Source organism: Leptinotarsa decemlineata, unplaced genomic scaffold (genome assembly GCF_025532065.1).
Source record: "Leptinotarsa decemlineata unplaced genomic scaffold, Ldec_3_MD MMD2_tig00004677_RagTag_RagTag, whole genome shotgun sequence".
NCBI classification, from domain to species: Eukaryota; Metazoa; Arthropoda; class Insecta; order Coleoptera; family Chrysomelidae; genus Leptinotarsa; species Leptinotarsa decemlineata.
Genome location: NW_027412610.1, coordinates 986,529 through 1,009,424, shown reverse-complemented (window position 1 = coordinate 1,009,424; position 22,896 = coordinate 986,529). Strand labels below are relative to the sequence as shown.

Genomic DNA, 22,896 nt, shown 5'->3' with positions numbered 1-22,896 from the left:
TCCATATTGAACACATGCATTCGTTCTATGCTGCAAGGTTCTCCGATATACATTCACTTGACCGCATGCAATAGTGAAATTGCAACACTGGCATGTCTGCATTGCTAGAGGTATTGGGGGGTTCAACCTTCGCCTCTTTGAGGTTGACGATTCTCCATCATTTGCAGTTTATGCTCCTCCATAAGTCACTAACGTACAGAAATTTCATTCATAGCGATGCAGGTTGTCACTATGGGTAAAACTTTTTTCACTTTCGTTACACATATATATATATATATATATATATATATATATATATATATATATATATATATAAATTGGATAATGTTTGCGACTGGAGAAATGTATGGTAAAATTGATCAACAGGGTCTCTCAGTCAAAAAATCAAAAATCAAACTCTGCTTTACTTTGCCAAGCTTTCGCTTCTAATGGGAAGCTTCTTCAGGGCCAATAATTTAATGATTTTTGAATATTTTCGCCTTTGAATAATATTACAAATCATACTTACAGTAAAAATCAGTGAAAAACAATAAATTGAAGATAGAATTGACATAAAAGTTAACATGTATATGATTTTTTTTGTGGGTTTGACAAATGTCATACCTTCACATAAATGTCATTTTTCAATGGGTATGATGATTTGATAATTTTTTACTGTAATGAAAGAGTTATTGATCCAAATTATTATTATTATTAATGAAAGATGTATCAATCAATAACTCTTTCATTACAGTAAAAATTATCAAATCATACCCATTGAAAAATGACATTTATGTGAAGGTATGACATTTGTCAAACCCAAAAAAAAATCGTACACATGTTAACTTTTATGTCAATTCTATCTTCAATTTATTGTTTGTCACTCATTTTCACTGTAAGTATGATTTGTAATATTATTCAAAGGCGAAAATATTCAAAAATCATTAAATTATAGGCCCTGAAGAAGCTTCCCATTAGAAGCGAAAGCTTGGCAAAGTAAAGCAGAGTTTGATTTTTGATTTTTTGACTGAGAGACCCTGTTAATCCATTTTACCATATATATATATATATATATATATATATATATATATATATATATATATATATATATATATATATATATATATATATATATATATAGATATATATATATATATATATATATATATATATATGTATATGTATATATATATATATATATATATATATATGTATATGTATATATATATATATATATATATATATATATATATATATATATATATATATAGATATACAGGGTGTCCCTGGACTTCCTCTTTTCCTCTCGGGAATGTATAGATTGGGTCAAAATATCACCAGTACTTCATATAACTTTTTTTCCTAAAAGTCTTCGTAACCAAGTTACGGGCCCTCGAAGTTACAAAATGAAAAATGTTTTTCTTTGATAACTTTTCAAGTGAATATTCAAAATCATCCAAATTTTGGTAATTGACTAAACAAATGAATTCCGTCGATGAGCTTTCATGCAGGAGTCAGTTGTTTTGCTACAAAGTCAGGAACGGACTACCCCCGATGGTCCACACCCCAAAACTTTGAAATGACAGATATTTTTCAATATTTTTCAACAAAATAAGGTTACTTGGACAATTTTATGAATAAAAGTACTCGTGTGGAAAGTCGATCGGAGCAACGAGTCTTGATAAAAATGTAGTTCTACTCGACGACATCAAACCCGCTCGTCCACCATTATTTGAAATGAATAATTATCAAAGCAGAAATAATAATGATAACGTTAATTCAACAACATTTATAACAGGAATAATACAAAGTATGCTAAAATGAAGTCGTAAACAAAAAGTACAGTACTTATATGGAAGTTTAAGTCACAATTGTGATAGCAGATATTTTTTCAAAAGAAATATCAAGTTCTGTAGATTCGTGGTGTTTTTAAACTAACAAGCTACTCTACTATGAAATTTCGAATTCATTCCATATTTTGTATGTACATAATACGTGTGGAATAATCACGTTTCGTGTTGATCAGTTATCTGAATCTCATGAAACTCAACATTCGAATATTTCAAATTCTTCTTCACAGCTAAACTGTTGAGGAGTTTCACTGATAATTATAATTTTATGGGAGAAATTCTTTAACATGAATCTGAATTTAGCTGAAAAAACGCACATCGGAAAAAATATTTACTATACTAATAAAAAGCAAACGAATGAACAACAAAAACGGCTGCACATGATCAGGTGAAAAATATCCAGGGAATAATTATGTTCCATTTCCTTCACAGATGTTGAGAAAAAAACCTTTTATAAAGTTTTGATAAAAAATGAGAAACTGAAATGCGATTTTGTTTTGTTGAGTGGTGCGTTGTCATATGACTATCATTGTATTGTCAATATTCTATAGGATATTTTGAATTTTTTTGATATGGCCGAACAGTTTACATTCAATGAATATGCAGATATGCATGTATTTTATGGACGAGCATTTTGTAATGCTGCAGAAGCTCGTCGTCTGTATTCCGAGCATTTTCCCAATCGAACGGTACCGTCAAGAGAAACATTCGAGCGTGTCGATCGCAGCTTGAGGGAGACAGGTATGTAATAATTGATAATTAATTTGAGCACGTTGTTTTATTTCGATATTATTGTAGGTACAGTTTTGCCAAAACGAGGTGGTGAGGGCGCTCCTAGGACTGTACGTACCGTTGTATTGGAGGAAAATATTTTGGAAGCCGTCGCTGATGATCCTTCAATGAGCATCAGAAATCTATCAGAACAGTTCCATACATCCAAGTCCACTATTCATAGAATAATTAGGGAACAACTGCTCCACCCATTTCACATCCAGAAGGTACATGCCATGACACCTCAAGATTTTCCAGCACGACTGGAATATGCCAATTGGTTCATGGATAGGCAAAGAGAGGATATGACTTTTATTAATCGAGTTTTATTCACTGATGAAGCAGGTTTCAGTAGAGATGGAGTTATCAACTCTCATAATCTCCATATATGGGCCGAAGAAAATCCCCATGGGATATTGCAAACCAAACACCAACGGAAATTCAACGTGAATGTTTGGGCTGGTATCATAGGAAACCATCTTATAGGACCATTCGTTCTACAGAACCGATTGAATGGAGAACGTTATTTGGAGTTCATTCAGAACGATTTGAATGGACTTTTGGAACATGTTCCATTGCAAACCCGAAGAGATATGTGGTTTATGCATGATGGCGCTCCTCCTCATTTTAGTTTGATTGTGCGTGACCATCTGAACCATATTTTCCACAATAGATGGATTGGTAGAGGTGGGCCATATTCATGGCCATCGCAGTCTCCGGATTTAAATCTAAAAAGCCTTGTTCACCTATTCACACAAGAGATGCATTGTTGAATAGAATAACATTACATTGTGAAGCCATACGAAACGACCCTGGAATGCTATTTCAAGTACAGAGAGGGTGTCTTCGCAGACTAAGAAAATGTATAGTGAGAAGGTGGTCATATCGAGCAGTTTCTGTAGCGGATTTTGCATTTCTGTTTGCTCTTGAGGCTCTTGAGTTTCGTTAGTTAAACGTGTTTGCATTATAAAAATTCGTAATGAACATTTTACCTATCATTTCCATTTTCCTTAAAAACTAATATTTTCGAATAATGGTAGACATCTCAGGATAAATGTTGTTGAATTAACGTTATCATTATTATTTCTGCTTTGATAATTATTCATTTCAAATAATGGTGGACGAGCGGGTTTGATGTCGTCGAGTGAAACTACATTTTTATCAAGACTCGTTGCTCCGATCGACTTTCCACACGAGTACTTTTATTCATAAAATTGTCCAAGTAACCTTAATTTGTTGAAAAATATTGAAAAATATCTGTCATTTCAAAGTTTTGGGGTGTGGACCATCGGGGGTAGTCCGTTCCTGACTTTGTAGCAAAACAACTGACTTCTGCATGAAAGCTCATCGACGGAATTCATTTGTTTAGTCAATTACCAAAATTTGGATGATTTTGAATATTCACTTGAAAAGTTATCAAAGAAAAACATTTTTCATTTTGTAACTTCGAGGGCCCATTACTTGGTAACGAAGGATTTTAGGAAAAAAAGTTATATGAAGTACTGGTGATATTTTGACCCCATCTATACATTCCCGAGAGGAAAAGAGGAAGTCCAGGGACACCCATATATATATATATATATATATATATATATATATATATATATATATATATATATATATATACATATATACATATACATATATATATATATATATATATGTATATATATACATATATACATATACATATATATATATATATATATATATATATATATATATATACATATATACATATACATATATATATATATATATATATATATATATATATATATATATATATATATATATATATATATATATATATTTCGACAAAATTATATGGACCAAGAGATTATGGAGTAAATCCAACTGCCTGAAAATTCACACTTCCTGCACATACTCTGAGTCAAATCTCAAGGTCCATGTTCATGTACATAAAGCTCGAGGTCATGAGATGCCCTGCAAAGCCAATCCTCAAAGTCACCTACCGGAAGAAAGCTTCGAATCCCAAATTCAATTTATATTTTCAAGTTCACTTGGTCTTGCATATAGCTCAAGGTTGCGTGACGTCATTCAAGGTTATTCAGAATGAAGTTTTATTTCATACTTTCCTACTTGTCAACAACTGAACATATTTTCTTCAACCTAGATCCCCATATAAATAAACCCAACGTGGATGGCGAGAAACATCACAACTTGCCAAAAAAATGCCTATTTGTATGGTTCATTCTGAACATTAATGGAAATGACGAAAGTTTCAAGTGAATTGTAATATTAACAATTCATATGTTTGTTTGAAGGTGATTGACAATGTTTCATAATGACTTTCATTAGTTCGGACTTCCATTGTCTAATATTATTTAAAATGATTTGAAATCCCAGAAATAATTAAAAAATCAAAGAAGAGAAATAAAAATGAATAGCTGAAAAAACAATTATATTAAAAAAAAACACGAAATGAAAATTGTTGAAGTAAAATACAAGTAAAAATCAAACAAATTGAAAAAATATAAATACAATTAACATTAAAAAGTTAAGAGATTCCAAGCCAAGTTAATTCACGACGTTTCGATTGTAAGGTATCCACAATCGTCTTCGGGTGATGACTGGACCAATTCCTCCATGAGCTGACTATTTATAGGTCATTGGAGTACTTTCACGCAGCACTGCTTTCCTTTTTCCGCTTCACTGGTTTAGTGGGAGATGACCGTTTCGCGGGAGTTAGCCATTTTTTGCTTGATTATGGGTTTCCATATGTTATGAACCTCTACGCTAGCTTGGCTGAATACATTGTTGGATAGCATGTATGCGGCTTCTTTGAATTTCCTCCTAAACCAATGTTTCTCTTTGTACATGATCTCAGCTTAGGACCATTCGATTTTATGTTGATGGGTCCAAACATGCTCTGCTATTCCTGATTTGCTGGTTTCCCCTCGCTGTGTGTGTGTTTCTTGTGCTCGGCAATGCGAGCATTCAATGGCCTCTTATTTTCACCGATATAGGATTTCCCGCATTCACAGGGTATCTGGTAAATGCAATTCTTGGAATCGCAGTTCTCGTTTGGTGGCCTGGTTTTCGTGAGGCTGCTACGGATAGTGTTTCCGGATCTGAAGCAGGTTCTGATGTTGTACTTGGATCCAATTCTTCGTATCTTTTCCGATAATACTCTGATGTAGGGAAGTGCAAGCACTGGTTGTGACGGCTTCTCTTCCTTTCGGGGCTCCTGCTGTCTTTTAGCCAAAGTTTGTTCCACCATCGCTTTGGAGTAGCCATTTCGCTGAAGATAATTTTTGATGATGACTAGTTCTTTCTCGAGACCTTCCTTCGTATTACAAAGTCCGAAATCTTGGTGTAATAAAGTTTTGATGATTCCTCTTTTAGTCGATTGATGGTGGTTGGATTCGTGGTTCAGACACTGTCCCGTGTGAGTGGGTTTTCGGTATACAGATGTTTCCCACTTAGTGTCGATCCTCTTCACCAATACGTCTAAGAATGGCCATTCGTTGTGGGCTTCCTTCTCTATTGTGAAAGTGATGGAAGGTCTTACGCTGTTGATGTGTTTCAGGAAGGCGTCTAGTTCAGTTCAGTTCACCTTCATAATATGGAACCATGGGAATACTGAACTAGACGCCTTCCTGAAACACATCAACAGCGTGAGACCTTCCATCACTTTCACAATGGAGAAAGAAGCCTACAACGAATTTCCATTCTTAGACGTATTGGTGACGAGGACCGACACTAAGTGGCAAACATCTGTATACTGAAAACCCACTCACACGGGACAGTATCTGAACCACAAATCCAACCACCATCAATCAACTAAAAGAGGAATCATAAAAACTCTATTAGACTGTGTCTCGGACTTTTTAATACGAAGGAAGGTCTCGAGAAAGATCTTCAACGGAATGGCTACTCCAAAGCGATGGTGGAGCAAACTTTGGCTAAAAGACAGCAGGAGCCCCGAAAGGAAGAGAAGCCGTCACAACCAGTGCTTGCACTTCCCTACATCAGAGAATTATCGGAAAATATACGAAGAATTGGATCCAAGTACAACATCAGAACCTGCTTCAGATCCGAAAACACTATCCGTAGCAGCCTCACGAAAACCAGGTCACCAAACGAGAACTGCCATTCCAAGAATTGCATTTAAGGGATACCCTATGAGTGCCGTAAATCCTATATCGGTGAAACTGAGAGGCCATTGAATGTTCGCATTGCCGAGCACACGAAACACACACAGCGAGGGGAAACCAGCAAATCAGGAATAGCAGAGCATGTTTGGACCCATCAACATAACATCGAATGGTCCTAAGCTGAGATCATACACAAAGAGGAAGATTGGTTTAGGAGAAAATTCAAAGAAGCCGCATACATGCTATCCAACAATGTATTCAGACAAGCTAGCGTGTAGGTTCACAACATATGGAAACCCATAATCAAGCGAAAAATGGCCAACTCCCGCCAAACGGTCATCTCTCACTAAACCAGTGAAGCGGAAAACGGAAAGCAGAGCTGCGTGAAAGTAATCAAATGACATATAAATAGTCAGCTCATGGAGGAATTGGTCCAGTCATCACCCGAAGACGATTGTGGATACCTTACAATCGAAACGTCGTGAATTAACTTGGCTTGGAATCTCTCAACTTTTTAATTTTCATTGTATTTATATTTTTTCAATTAGTTTAATTTTTACTTGCATTCAACTTCACTAATTTTCATTTTAGGTTTTTGCTTAATATAATTGTTTTTTCAGCTATTCATTTTTATTTCTCTTCTTTAATTGTTTAATTATTTCAGGGATTTCAAATCGTTTTATATAATATTAGACAATGGAAGTCCGGACTAATGAAATTCAACAATTCATATCCTTCGTCCATTCGTATTCGGATCATTAAGAAAATGGAACCAATCAATTTGATGGAAAAATTGTGGTATGTTTTTCGAAAAGAAAGCTAATTTGAACCTTTTTCAGTCAAAATAAAAAAAAAGAATTCAAGATCGTTTACAATCACGTTATTGTCATTTGAAACACTTGATCAAGCACTTGAAATTTGTTTGTGAAAGCGATACACTTATAAAAGTTCATTATATATGCAAAAACAACTTCATCGGAAAATTTTTCTCACCAGCGTAATATGTGGAGAATACTTAATATATAACAAAATAATCACTTGCTGTCTGAAAAGTTAGGACATCATTGGAATTATTAATTTTGAGTAATCCATTATTGCATGGCTTTTCGAACTAGACTGTGATAAAACTATAAAAATTATCTGATTTTATCTTTCAGTGAAAATGTTTGGGTCAAAATTCAGATTGAAAACCCCCAAAATATTGAATTCAAACTTACTACTTGTCAAATACAATAGTGGCTTTTGATTGCTTCGAAACATAGTGTACTTCATAGTGTACTTCTTTAATATCCCCTTCATGTACACATGAAGTTCCATTTGAAAAAAATATTATTTATAACCCAAAGTTTGGACCAGGCCAGTATATGAACGGCCTTGAAACTGATCAAGGCGACATCTAATCTAATTTCTTATATATTCAATCATATGCATATAGATATTACGTCGAATATTCATGAAATGTTATCATTCGAATCAATTAATATCCAGCTTTGACCATGTTTCTTGGTAAGTAACCGCAGAAATAAACAATGTTTTGACTTCAAGCCTCTGTATAGGTGAGATAATGTCTGAAATGAATACATTTATCAAAAACTCAAGAAATCAAATAACGTCCTCTGTAACAAACTCTACTTTTTTTATAAATATTCTATATATCTTCGATATAATCTATAAATCTCGATCACTTTCTCGTATTGTTGTCGCGGATTCTCCAAAGTTAACGATCATTACCAAACAAATATATCTGACCTACTTTCAGAGTTCAAAACTCACCAACTTCGCTTACCGAAGTGATTGGCCCAACTGTTCCCAGGAATTCAAACGAAATCTCCTGTTTTTCATGACCCGATCACAGAGGGCTTCAAAACTGTACGCAGGAGGATTCTTTACTCTATCTTTGGAAACGTTCGTTCGGGTAAGTTCATTTGAAAAGAATACTATTGAAACTGAATGTGAATCAGAGTAAAGATAACTTATTTAAAAAGGCCCATCAATTATTTCTGACATTTTTGGATTTTCATACTTCTTTTATCAAAGTTCATATATTTTATCGAAATGTGCAAAATATTTTAAATTTAAGCCATCAAGAAAGTAGCAGATTACAGCCGGTTCTGGGCCTCCCCCCACCACTATGACGTATTAATTGCTTTTTTCTGTTGTTGTTTAGTAACATCAAGGCGATGTGACCTTGAAGGGTCTGGTGCAGGGATCATTCAGAATTTTTTTTATATGAGATTTTTGGGTGTGTGTGTATGACATAGTGACGTAATTACATTTGATTGGTGTATGTGTGTGAGAATGCACGGTACAGGGTTTCATCGTGTGCTTGTCTATGTAAAAACATACGTCTGCATACTTCGAAGATCCTTCAAGTAATGAATGTTCCATTGGTGTGAGCCCACCAAGTTAGTAGTGGTGTGACGTCACAGCAGCATCCGTCCAACGGTAAGAGAGCAAGATGTTCACTCCACGACGTGTGGCTGAGTAATGCGTATTCATCGGTCTGCCCTCACCTCTCCCGATGCGATGAAGGCTGTGACGTAACGCATCGCTCTAGCCCCGCTATCGATGGCCGAGGACTGTCTGCCTAACGTCTACCCTCTACGAGAGCGCAACGACCACTGCCTGTTCGTATCGACATCTGTTATCGCATCCAGTTGGGAGGTGGGCTTGGCTGTGACGTCAGGCATCCCTAGTGAGTAGCAACTAGCAATGTGAACCTTTCACGATTTCATGGTGGGGGTGATTCGCACTGTTTGATATGAAAGAAATGCCTGGCACACTATGAAATCAGTAGATGAATATATCTGCAGCAGTTAGCAATTGGTAGAGTGTTATTCAGTTCGTAATAGAAGGAAGACGGTGAGTGTATTTGTCTGTTGGAAATTGTTTATATTTTCATACATATTCTCATCATGTCTGTTTCAAAAGTAGATTTGAATAAAATTAATAATTTGATTGTACAGGAGGTTGAAATACTAGAGCAAAAGGCTTTATCTTCATTGCCAATTGATGAAGTGTACATAATTAAAAATATGTCATATGTTAGTTGAATACACTCACTTTGTAACTACAAGTAAAATGGGAATGTGAGTATTATATCATGGAAACAAGTTGGAGGTTGCTTATTGTTTTTTTATTCGATTTCAGTTCCACCATTCAAAGATGTGGATGCAGTATGCAAGTCAAGATTGGATCAATGTTGTAGATCTTAAATCATCGGTTCAACATTTGTCGTCTAAATTGAAGGTGTTGGGTGATGGAGCCGAACATGCGAGCGTTTATGATATGAGTGTATGCTATGATGAAAAACAAATTGAATTATGTCTTCGTGATGCTGAGAACTATCGGAGTGGTGCAGAAGTTTGTAACAAATTTTTGGATAATGAATTCGAACTGTGGCAACTTTGTGAAGTTATAATTGAACTGAACCTGGGAAGATTCCTGTATAGCCTCCAACCATACTTGCCAGAATGGATTATTCATCACTTTGAATTGAATGATGAAAATCGAGAGGAAATTGAAGATGGTCGTGAAAATTATGACTATGAGGAAGAAGTTATTTTAGATAGTCTGTATGTTCCTGTAAATCATAAATAATGTCAAATAAAAAACTTTGTATTATTTTCATGTTTTATTTATTCAAATCCTCTTATATACAATAGAAAATTATTACAAAATAATAAATATGATATATATGAATTAGGAAAAAAATTACAATACATGATAGAAGTCAGTTACAAATGAAAAAAAAAATCATAAAACTGAACATGATAGAGTGGAAAAATGGAATAGTATCAATAATTTGACGAGTGTCAATATCTGCTGTGAACTGAATCATCCAATGCATTGTATGTTAAAACTGTATCATGCAAAATTAATGCATATACTTTAGTGTTGTCTGGAAACTTGGTCTTCCTCGTCTCAAACTCAATCCTAATATCAATAGTTGATGATTTTTTTGCATTCGGTTGATGGGAACAATCGATGACGAATAGTAGATTCCCTCTAAATTGTTCATTGTCCATCAGAGGTTCACTCATATCTTCATCATAATAACTTCGCTGGGAACTCTCAAAAGCATAATAAGCAGAAGCATCAAGTTTTTTATCGAAATTCAAATTCCAACGCTAATATGGATAAACTTCAGAATTCAAGTATACTCGAATATTATTGATATCAGCAGTTGTTAATTTTGTAATATCCTGTGTTCTATCTTCAGATGTGGTAGTACTTTGGAATGTGATGATGACAAAACGAGGAGTTTCCAGAGCGGTAGTTGTTTTGATGGCCCATATGTCTGAAGAAGTCCCACGTAATGATGGAAGTTCATAGAAGTCTTACATGCGATAAGCCAACTTGATTTTGGCATTCAGACCGCTTTTGTTTATTCTACTCAAAAGTTTGAGCTTGTGTTTATCACCTGGTACAATATGTCTTATTTTCCATTCGATTTTATTTATTTCCAAATCAGCATCAACCTCACCTATATATTAGTATTTGAATGATCGAGCGATAATCAAAATCAATTCCTGTTTGGCATTTAAGATACTTTTGTTGTAATCTTCAGCAAAACCCATCAAATATTTCAGTGGTAGTTTTCCACTAAAAACATGACTGTTTGTTTCCAAGATATCTTGTTTCAATTGTGAAAGTCCCCAGCCAGATGTCAATAATGTGTTAGCATGAGATTGTCCAAATGATATCATGATTTTCATTGTAGATGTTATCCCAGATTTTCTAACAACAGCTACGTGTTTACCACCCATTTCGTAAAGAATTTCATCAAAGAGAAATGCAATTGCTAAACTCCCTAGTGCGGATAGTCCAGCAAAAATTGGTATCAATGGCAAAAGTCCACCGATCTTGGGAACAGGAATTATGCGTGGTGTGCGGATTTTCTTCTTTCTACCGGCAGCTTTGAGGTATTTACGTGCCGCCTGCAATACCACAGTGATAGCTTTTTTGCTATTATTCGTCACAAATTGATCCCCATCAACTTTCTTCAATACATTTCGCACTTTATGGACTATCCCAGCACCAAATGCAACTTCTCTATTTTTATTTTTCTTCATTTGTTTCCTCCTAATTTTTTTCTTATTGCTGCTACAACCCATGCCCATATGTCTTTTTGTTTTCATAATGTTGGTGACAAGTAATGCAGCTGCTCTTTCCCCAATACCCGCGTCCTTCGATTTAACCCTATCCCAAGCGCTGTATTTAAGTTCTTTGTCGGTTAAATGTCTTGCTGCAAGATCGGATGGATGCTTAGAATATTAAATATCGTGTTTTTTGCATTCAGTATCTAATTTATTGATTCCAGGTTCGTTGCGAAGTAACCGTTGTTTCAGTTTTTGTACCCGGTCCACAGTATTGATAACCTCCGGGTAGATGTAATTCGAAAGGAAGTTTGTTTATCAAATCATTAACAAAACCACAACCTTTTTCAATTTTATGATCACTTTCAATACGTCCGTATGTTCGATGGTACACATTGAAATGAATAAGCTAATAACAACTACGGCACGATGCGCATTGTAAAACAGAAAGAAAAGTTTTCTGTAGATAATCTAGATGAGAAATTCGGGTGTGGATTGAATGGACAGAGGGTATTCAGACATGGTCCACTACTTCCATCATCAGTTCGAGGACTCATTATAGGACCTTCAAATTGTGGAAAGACGAATGGAATGATATCGCTATTAACACATCCACAAGGACTGAGATTTAGAAATGTGTATCTATATTCAAAATCACTCAATCAACCTAAATATCAGTACTTGCGAAATGTTTTGGAATCTATAAAAGGATTAGGTTTTTATACATTCAGCAATAATGCAGAAATAGTGGAACCCTTCGATGCTAAGCCTAATTCTGTTTTCATTTTGGATGATGTGATATGTGAAAAGCAGGATATTATTAGATCATATTTCTGTATGGGACGTCATAAGGATGTTGATTGTTTTTATCTCGAACAGACATATTCACGGGTACCCAAACAATTAGTGCGTGACAATACCAATTCCATCATAATGTTCAAACAAGATGAGACGAATTTACATCATATTTATTCAGATCATGTATCACCCGATGTAACATTCAAACGATTCCAATTGATGTGTGTTAAATGCTGGAAGGACCAATATGGATTTCTAGTCATTGATAAGGACAGAAAAATAGATGAAGTAAGATATCGCAAAGGATTCGATAGTTTTATATATCCATGATCTTGCTGTTCAAACTTATTCGATCACTGAATATTGTAGAGGTCACTTCATCAGCGAATTGAGCTATAATTCAAAAAGAGCATTATGAATACGAAAAATGACGATATGAGAACAACTCTATTCGAAACACCATCATCGTCCCATATCGATTCCTCGGATCATGACTCCTCACCTAATATGAATGAAAGTCGTGATGATGTTTTGGCGAAACATTTGAATTATGTAAAATATAGAAATCCAGCATATGATGGAACATTTGGTATACGTATGGATCCTATAACACAAAAGCTGAAAATGGGAAGTCTAGTGGTACATTTCAAAGATGGAAACATTTTATTTTGGGATGCTGATTAAGTGAAAAAATATGAATGCGCAGGTGGTCCAGACTTGTATGATATGATCTTTCTGAAGAATTCGCAAGATATTGATAATGAAGAAACTTGTCAAGTATATTTCAAAATATTGAAAATAACGAATGCTCCATATAAACAATATCATCTGAAGAATGGTTTTAAAAACACAAATTCTAAAAAATTTCGTGAAGTTATTAAACCTCTATTAGACTCACGACAATATTCAATAAGAAGTAGAAGTAAAATTGGTGGAGCACTCAAACGAAAGAAAATGTAGAAAACATATAATTCTAAACCTGTGAATTATGTGTACTGGAACTCACCGAAAGAGTTAGTTGCTCGTCTACGACTATTGGTAGCTTCAAAGTCAGCTGGGCATACTGGACATGGCAATGAAATAATTTCAATAATTGAAGAATTACGTGAAGAACGTATAATATATTGATATATCCATAAGTATTGATCACTATCATATCATCATTCAATGCAGTAACATTATTAACTTTTCCCTTTAATCATTTTTGAAATAGAATGACTAATGAAATAAGTGATGTCAAACGACAAGTTGTTAATGAATTACATAGACCTGCAAGAGGTAATTTTCGTAGGAGAATAACCACCATCAAATGTTTTGCAGATATATGGCAAATAGATCTAGCTGAACTACAACCTTATGCAAGAAGTAATGAAGGATACCGATATATACTTGTAGTGATTGATTGTTACTCAAAATATTTGTGGACTGTAGCAGTTAAAGATAAAACAGGTAGTACAATAACTAATGCAATGAAACATGTACAAAAGGAAGCCAAATTTTCCCCCAAACATATACAAACCGATCAAGGGGAAGAATTTTTTAAGAAGCTTCTCATATCTCATGCGAGACTATAATATCAATCATTATTCAAAATTTACCACACAGAAGGCGGCTATAGCAGAAAGAGTGATTCGTACAATAAAGGCATGGCTCTACAAGGAATTTTCGATGAGAGGTCACCACAAATGGCTTGATATTCTTCCAACTATAACTAGTAGATATAACAATAAAGTTCATCGTACAATAGGTATGGCACCCATCAATGTTGATTCAACAACAAAATTGAAATTCAAAGGTATCAAAGGAATTTGGGGAAATCAAAGTAAACTCAAATTTCAATTGAATGATATTGTACGTATAAGCAAGTACAAAAATATTTTTGAAAAGTCTTACAATGCGAACTTTTCCACGGAGCTCTTCAAGATTGTTAAAATATAAAACCGCCCTCACAACCTATAATCTTGAAGATATGAATGAACAACCTATCAGAGGATGTTTTTACGGAGAAGAGTTATTACGGACCAAAAATCCTGACGTATATCTGATTGAGAAGGTGTTGAAGAAAAGAAAAAATAAAGTATATGTAAAGTGGTTAGGCCTTCCTAGCGAACAAAATTCTTGGATTGATGAATCAAATATGGTTTAAATGTATCTACTATTGTATTCACGAATAAAGTAATGTTGAAGTTCATTTTTGTTTTCATTTCAATTATAAGTATGTGAATTGAAAAATAATGCAGCGGTAAACGTTGCCCCAGCCATTCGCAACGTTCTGTGTATACCAAATCAAATTAATTGTATACTCCATTCCCGCTTATATTTTTCAACTCACGATATTGAAAACACATTGTCATTCCCAAAACTAATCGCCGTCACTTTGAAATGCACTCTCCAACTCTTTTCGCCAATTATCTCTCACTGATAATGCCGTCTCATAAAGTTGAGCCGACTCCTCAACCTCTGCCTGAGCTTGCATTCTCGAACGTTGAATGAATTGATCATCTTTAACAATTTTTGAACGGAGTTCATCTGCATCCGTACACATTTCAGCCAATACAACCTTCGCTAATGCAATCTTAGCATCTAATGCTTGAAGAGTTTCCTTATTAGCATTAATAGCCCGCTCACTCTTTTCAAGTTCAGCAATAGCCATCTGCGCTTTCACAAGGCGGCATTTTGCTTTCTTTTTCATTTCTCCAAACCGATGTAGAGGACTGAAAAAAGATAGCGATTCAGCTTTCAAATCACCCTTCATTTCTTTAGGTGAACCTTTTGGCTTTCTCTTCGATCTGTCACTTTTCGTTGTGGGTTTTTTCTCTCGCACAACACTTTTCGATTGTTTATTTTCTCTGAAGTCAGTGACAATCGATGAAGATGCATTAGTAACCTTCCTCTTGATTGTTCTAGATTTCTTATCAACACCAAGAGGAAGGGTAGATGAAGGGTGTTTGAGTGGTGATGATTGCGAAACGATTGGATTTTCAATAACAATTTGCTCATTTGGTTCCGGCACATTTGCGAAGTTAACAAAGTTGTAAATATCAAAATCATCTATCGAATCTTGACTCGATAAATGTAATACTGGAATATTTTCAAAATCAGTGTGATCGATATCAACAAGTGGTGAACCATCTTCAGCAATCCACAACGGCATGATAATAATTATTTAGGTCTGAGGAATGATATGTGATAGCAATAGAATGTGAGTAGAAAAAGTGATGATGTTACTGATAGTTCACCTTTTATAGAAGAAAATAAACTAACGTATGCGCTTTTCTATCAACTAGCCCACTCTTTCATTGACTAGCACATGCGCTCTTGCATGCACTCTTCCATTAACTAGCCCACTCTTTCATTGACTAGCACATGCGCTCTTTCACTAAACTGTTCACGCATGTGACTAACCTAACCTAACGTTTCTCTAACCTAACCTAACGTTTCTCCATAACTAGCCTAACCTACCCTAATCTAAACTAACCTAATTCGCGCGCGGAATGCATTCACCATGCCCATTCAATTAATACGTCATCTGTTGGTTTTGGTTTTGGTTGTATTATTCTAACATTTGGATTATTGTCTAGTCCTGGATATCCCAGTCCATCTGATGACCTGACTCTATGTTTTTTCTCCAAAACTTCAACTCTCTGTTCCAGTACATCATATTTTTTCATTGTAGTCGCTGTTATGTTAGACATAGCATCATATTTTTTCATTGTAGACGCTGTTATGTTAGACATTTTTATCTCTATATCACTTGTAAGTTTGTCACTTGCAAGTTATCCGAGCCTCTGCAATGTTATCATCGAATGCTTGACGTGCATCGCGAGCAATATTAGCTATTGTGGATTGTACTGCAGCTTGTAGGGCTAGAAGTATGACCTCCTTTGCTCCATTAATTTCCCTCTCAAAATATGATACAGTTACACTATCACTCTTGTCAATTGGTTCGCTTGTATTTTTCAATATTTTTCTTTGCATGTCATAATGACCATCTTTTGTTAATTTGAATCGAATGCCGGGTGGACCTCGGATGACATTATCACCCCATTTTCTTTTTCTGCCAAATTTATCGATTGTTTCAGACATTGTGCACCCACGATGATTCTTTTCAAACTAATATTCCTTTCATTTACATTATACTATATACATTGTAGTAATTGATTAAGAAAATAGAAATAATACAAATAAAATTTCAATCATTTTATATTCATTACAGTAATACATATACATACATACATAATACATTAATATCACATTACTTCTGTCATATATTATTAATTATAAATGGCTACATAAACATCAATATTGAATTTTTCGGTTTTGAATATATTGAATGATATTTCAATCATTGATCTCGGCAGATAATACATTAATCAATTGATCCAATGGAGTCTCCTGAGATTGTGATTGTTGAATTATATTGGTTATCCAACGAATGTTATCATTTGGATCGTTTTGATAAAATTCAATATCATTATGACCCCAAGGAAGAGTGTGGGTAGTATTCGGAATGATAAATCGTTTATATTCATGGTATGATAATGCAACTTTATTCTTCAATTCAATGTACATATCATGCAACACGCTTCTAAACGAATTCATTTTTCTAAATATCATACCACCATGTTCAACGATTTTTTGATAATCTTCACATGTCAATTCATTCTTTATAACTGATCGTTTAACCCCTTTGGCTTTTTTGAATTCACTATCAACAGATTTCACGTAATACGCTTTTGCTCCTGTACCATAAAAGCTCATGATTGAATCATTCGGAAACTCATCTTTGAAGTTACCCAAGATCGAACTTGTTAGTGGAATATTGAATTGGTTAACTATACTGTAATTGGATGTATCAAACCTACTCATGTTACTTTTCATGAATTCATATAAAGGTTCTGTATTTACTTTCAAAATGAGTGAGTCGGTATCTGTGTACAGTAAAGAGACATTTTCACCAAAGTGTTGTTTGATGCATCCATAGAAAAAGTCGAACATGACTGTTTTTGATAATTCTAATATAGAAAATCCCAAATATAATGGTTTATCAGAATGGACTTTAACTTTACCCAATTGAATGGCAACGGATTTTTATGTGAAAATTGAACAATTTTTGAAATTTGGTCTGGATATGAGAGTGCTGACACCTATATTTTTCTTTATATTTTCCCAATGTGTAACGAGTCTAACATCAATTCTGTTATCTACATTCTCCATTGTCTTTCCATATACCGCATTATTCATTAGTTTATAGAAATCTTCAACAGATTTGTTGTTAGACCTATTACGCATTTCACTATTGAGATCTATATAGGGTTTCATCCATCCAATGTGATTGTTTGAATTTCAATATTCTATGTGTATTCATCACAATCAAACCATTTTTGATGGCTTGCTGTAGATTTCTATAATGAATAATATATTTTCTTTTATCATTCAAATTTGGAATTAATTTGGGAATTTTCGATTGTGTACGAGGTGGTATTAATTTTTCAACTAAAAATGGAAGATCTGAATGTTCATCATGCAATTCTTGTGGATAATGAATGTCCACTCCAAACACATACCCATACGGACTATCAGAATTCACATTCATCACATCAAGGTTAAGAATTTCATTAGATGTCAACCATGTTAATTCACTTGTTGGTAGAGGTTGTGACATGCTATGACCGTATAGATTCGTTGCATCTAAATATGTAATGAATGTGAAAGGTTCATTGGGATTATAATTTGGTAAAAATTTATTATTTGCTATATGTTTCCTCTCACTACACTGACTAATTCCACCTCGTATACCTTTTTGAAAAAAGTGAATCATATCAATGTCAGTTAGTAATTCCAATTCAATATTCGTATACTTCAACATAGCATCCCAAGATAATCCAGATGCAGTGTAATAATGTGCTGGATCTAAATTATAAATCTCCAAACACGTTGTGCGAAAGTTTTCAAAAATATCACATAATAGCAATACATCCGACTTCAAATACAAATCAGAGTATTCACCCAAATTCTGACACTCGAATAAATTCCACACATTTCTAGCCCTATCGTAATAATTTTCTGGTATATGTTCACAAATGAGTTTGTCATAAAACTGATTTTTTGTTGGAAGTGATGGATAATTCAATTTGTCAATGTCATCAACGAAGCTATATGGAAATACACCTTTCTGCCTCATCAAATTGAATTTCTCAATTTGTGGGAAATGTTCATGCATCTCCAAACATTGATCAGAGGTCAAGTTAGCACCCAACTTCTCCAACGAATTAGTCATAAATTTATAACTATCGATAAATCTCATTTTGAGATTTTTCTTCTTAACCTTACCATCTTTATCGATATAGGTGTGTGTGAAGAGATGCTTAGTGGAAGATATGTATTGCTCTTTTGTATGTGGGATGACATCAACTTTCTCCTTATTCCTATAAAATTCTTGCATGAATAAATGGCAATCATAGCCGCTTAAATTGTGGAAAATAATAGGTACAAAGTTAGGGATTTTGAAATTCAAATTACATTTGGAATGAGCGGCATGTGATCTTTTCTTTCCTGTAACATGACAATGATCTCTAACTTTGACTTCACCATCAATAAATGGTTTATTATATAAACCACAAGTTCCGGCTGCAGCAAATTGTTCCTCTTCTTCGATGGTTTGTGCATCCATTGGTATAGGGTATGTGAGATGATTTTCATATATCTTTTTTAAATCATCTTCAATGCTACTCACAAATTTCTGAGCTGCATCTACACCCCTATATGTAACAAATTTTGACAAATCATCATTATATGAACATTTTATCAGATAAGCAACTGAATATGGAACATGTTTGAATGTTTTAATCGTGTATGAACTTTCTGGATTTGGCTCATTCACGTGAATCGGTTCAAATACTGATTCAAAATCAGCATATACTACAAATGGTACCCTCATTTGTCTCTCAAAATTTTGAAACATTAATTTATTTTCCGTAACCATCCGACCATATTTATTGATCTTAAAATTGGTGGTTGGTGTTGTTGTACTAACGAGATTACAATCATTCATCTTATGACGTAAAAGTAATCTCTCGCTGGAAAAATATATCAAACATCCATCACAAAAATATTTTTTGTGATCATGAGCTGATAGTTGACTAGAAACTAATCTTGAAAGATCTTTGATCCAACAATAGTGACTATTGCCGGAGTCATCAGTTATAAGTAAAAAATTGACATATCTCCGGAGTCTTCTCTGTGAGTATCGCAATGGATCAATCACATCATACTTCACTTTAGCCTTATCAAATTTACTCTCTTAACCGTAAACATTAATTGAAATATCATTCCTATCTTCAAATCTTTCAATACTCTCAATACTCATTGGAATACTCATTGGAAAAATGTGGATATGACGTAACTTCGGACACTCTACTAATTGCAGGATATAATGCTGATGTTATAGCCCAAGCAAAACAATGTTGATCTTCGTTACGAACATTCACGACAGCTTTCCTCCATTCAATGCATTTAGGCAGCTTCACATATGAACGTCCTCCCAGTGGACTGTATTTATTAATATTGACTTCGAAAAATAGTATTTTTTCACAAGTCCAACATGAATTACAAAAAAATAAATATTACTACTCAATCTCATTGGAATTTACAAAAAAAAAATACCTGAGTCACGTTCCTGGAATTCAGTCGTTTGAGCCACAATTACATCATGGAATCTATCAAAAACAGCATTCAAATCTGAAGATTGGTCCACTATTTCATTTTAGGAATTAAATGACTTCGTGTCCCTAGAATCTTGAGTCTGAAGAATATAATTCCCAAAAACTTCCATATTCACCTTGATGCTTTAATGGATCCTGATGGCCGATTCCAGTAATTCAATGACCTTCTGCCTAATCTCATTGAAAACTGACATGTAGTCAGTGGATACAATAGAACTCTCAACCCTGTACGTTGCAATGCGGCAACTGAATGCATTCGTTATAATTTGAACACCTTCAGACAATTGAACACATGCATTATTTTTATGACTCATGGTTCTTCGGTGAGAGTTCACTTGCGTTATAGGAATTGTCACATTACAGCAATTGCAAGTATACATTGGTGTGGCATTATCCACTCTCACTGCAGGTCCTCCTTGGCAACTCTGGAGCTGATGCCGACGAAGATTATCACTACGAGTAAAAGATTTACCACAGTCACAGGAATACATTTTATATAATAGTTCTCACTAACTCACTTGATGTAAACTGACATAACCAACACTCGTCTGCTTCTTAAATACAGTCTGATCGGGCCCGTCAAGACGTCATAGCCAACCCCACCTCTCAACTACATGCGCCAAGCCCACCTTCCAACTGAATGCGATAACAGATGTCGATACGAACAGGCAGTGGTCGTTGCGCTCTCGTAGAGGGTAGACGTTAGGCAGACAGTCCTCGGCCATCGATAGCGGGGCTAGAGCGATGCGTTACGTCACAGCCTTCATCGCATCGGGAGAGGTGAGGGCAGACCGATGAATACGCATTACTCAGCCGCACGCCGTGGAGTGAACATCTTGCTCTCTCACCGTTGTACGGATGCTGCTGTGACGTCACACCACTACTAACTTGGTGGGCTCACACCGATGGAACATTCATTACTTGAAGGATCTTCGAAGTATGCAGACGTATGTTTGTACATAGACAAGCACATGATGAAACCCTGTACCGTCCATTCTTACACACACACACACACCAATCAAATGTAATTACGTCACTATGTCACACACGCACACACACCCAAAAATCTCATATGAAAAAAAATTCTGAACGATCCCTGCACCAGACCCTTCAAGGTCACATCGCCTTGATGTTACTAAACAACAACAGAAAAAAGCAATTAATACGTCATAGTTGTGGGGGGAGGCCCAGAACCGGCTGTAATCTGCTACTCAGGAAAGAAATATATATTTGTTTTTGGTGGTTTCCAGTCATTTCCTAATCTCCATAATATACAGTGTGTCAATTTGAAAACTTCCCACCCTCAATATCTCCCTTCCAGTACATAATATGAAAAAATGGTCAGACAGGTCAACTTTATTTGCAAGGGGGACACTCTGAATGAATATTTTCAACCCTCGGGGTTCAACCCCCTAGGAGGGGTGGATGTTACCCTCAGAATTTCAAATGGAAAGGGGGGTCAAGTGGCACATCATTTTGAAGGGCATTCAATTCGCTTGCCGACGGTGCCCTCATTTATTATTTTCCGATCAGCAGTATCCGAAAATGTAGTTCTAAACTAATAGAAGTAATTAGAATTGGCCTATACTAAAATGCCTGGTTATCAAGTTAGTATGCAAAGAAATACAATTTATTGACTCTCTTATAAGTAAAACTTGTGATGACGGGTCAGCTTTTCAACTTTCCATCAGGGGTAAAATTAGACAAGCCTCAAAAAATTTACATTAATTAGTTATCTGGTTTCGGTGACTTTCATTTGGGTTTATTATCGGATTTAAAACTCTTATCCCTTTTTTGTTACTTCTGCTATAAAAAGTATCGTTTTTTGAGCAAAAAAGGTGTTCATCGCATTCAAGCCATTTGGTAGTACTATCATTTCAGTTTCATTTGTTGAGCTGATCAGCGATACCTTAGAAAGTGTATAAATTGTAAGAATGGTTTACACTATCCAAGACCGAATTGAAATAATTTTTATTTATGGAGAGGTGGGCAAGTGCGCACGAAGGGCGGCATCTCTTTTTAATGAAAGAAATCCAAATCTTAATATAAGTCACCGGTATGTGCTTGATTTGGTGACAAAGTTTTCCGAAACTGGTTCGGTGAAGAATAAAAAAAGGAATAACCCCAGAGTACTGAATGAGGATGCTCAAATTGAGGTGTTGGGAACATTTGCTGCAGAGCCGACTAGCTCCTTACGATCAGTAGCAGAACAGACGGGAATGTCACACGAGACTGTAAGGAAAGCACTGAAAATGCACAAATTTCATCCATATAAAATGCAGATTCTCCACGAGCTCCATGAGGATGATTATGACAGAAGAATAGAATTCTGTGAAATCATGACTCTTCGAATCAATGCTTTACCTAATCTTCTGTTCAATATCTGTTTCAGTGATGAATGTTCATTTTTCCTGAATGGCAATGTTAATAGGCAAAATTGTCGCTATTGGAGTGACGAAAACCCTCACAATTTTCGAGAAGGACATACACAACACCCACAAAAAGTTAATGTTTGGGCTGGTATTCTTGGAAATGCCATTATCGGACCTTTATT

General features: G+C 35.0%; 1 protein-coding gene across 1 annotated transcript in view; it reads left to right on the top strand.

The window, feature by feature from the left end:
- Nucleotides 1–22,896, top strand: part of LOC111508380 (odorant receptor Or1) — a 60,223-nt gene that overhangs the window by 26,923 nt on the left and 10,404 nt on the right. Inside the window, exon 6 of the mRNA XM_074179235.1 lies at nt 8,481–8,636. Within this exon, the coding sequence (XP_074035336.1) occupies nt 8,481–8,636 (156 nt within the window). The remainder of the gene's footprint in view (nt 1–8,480; nt 8,637–22,896) is intronic.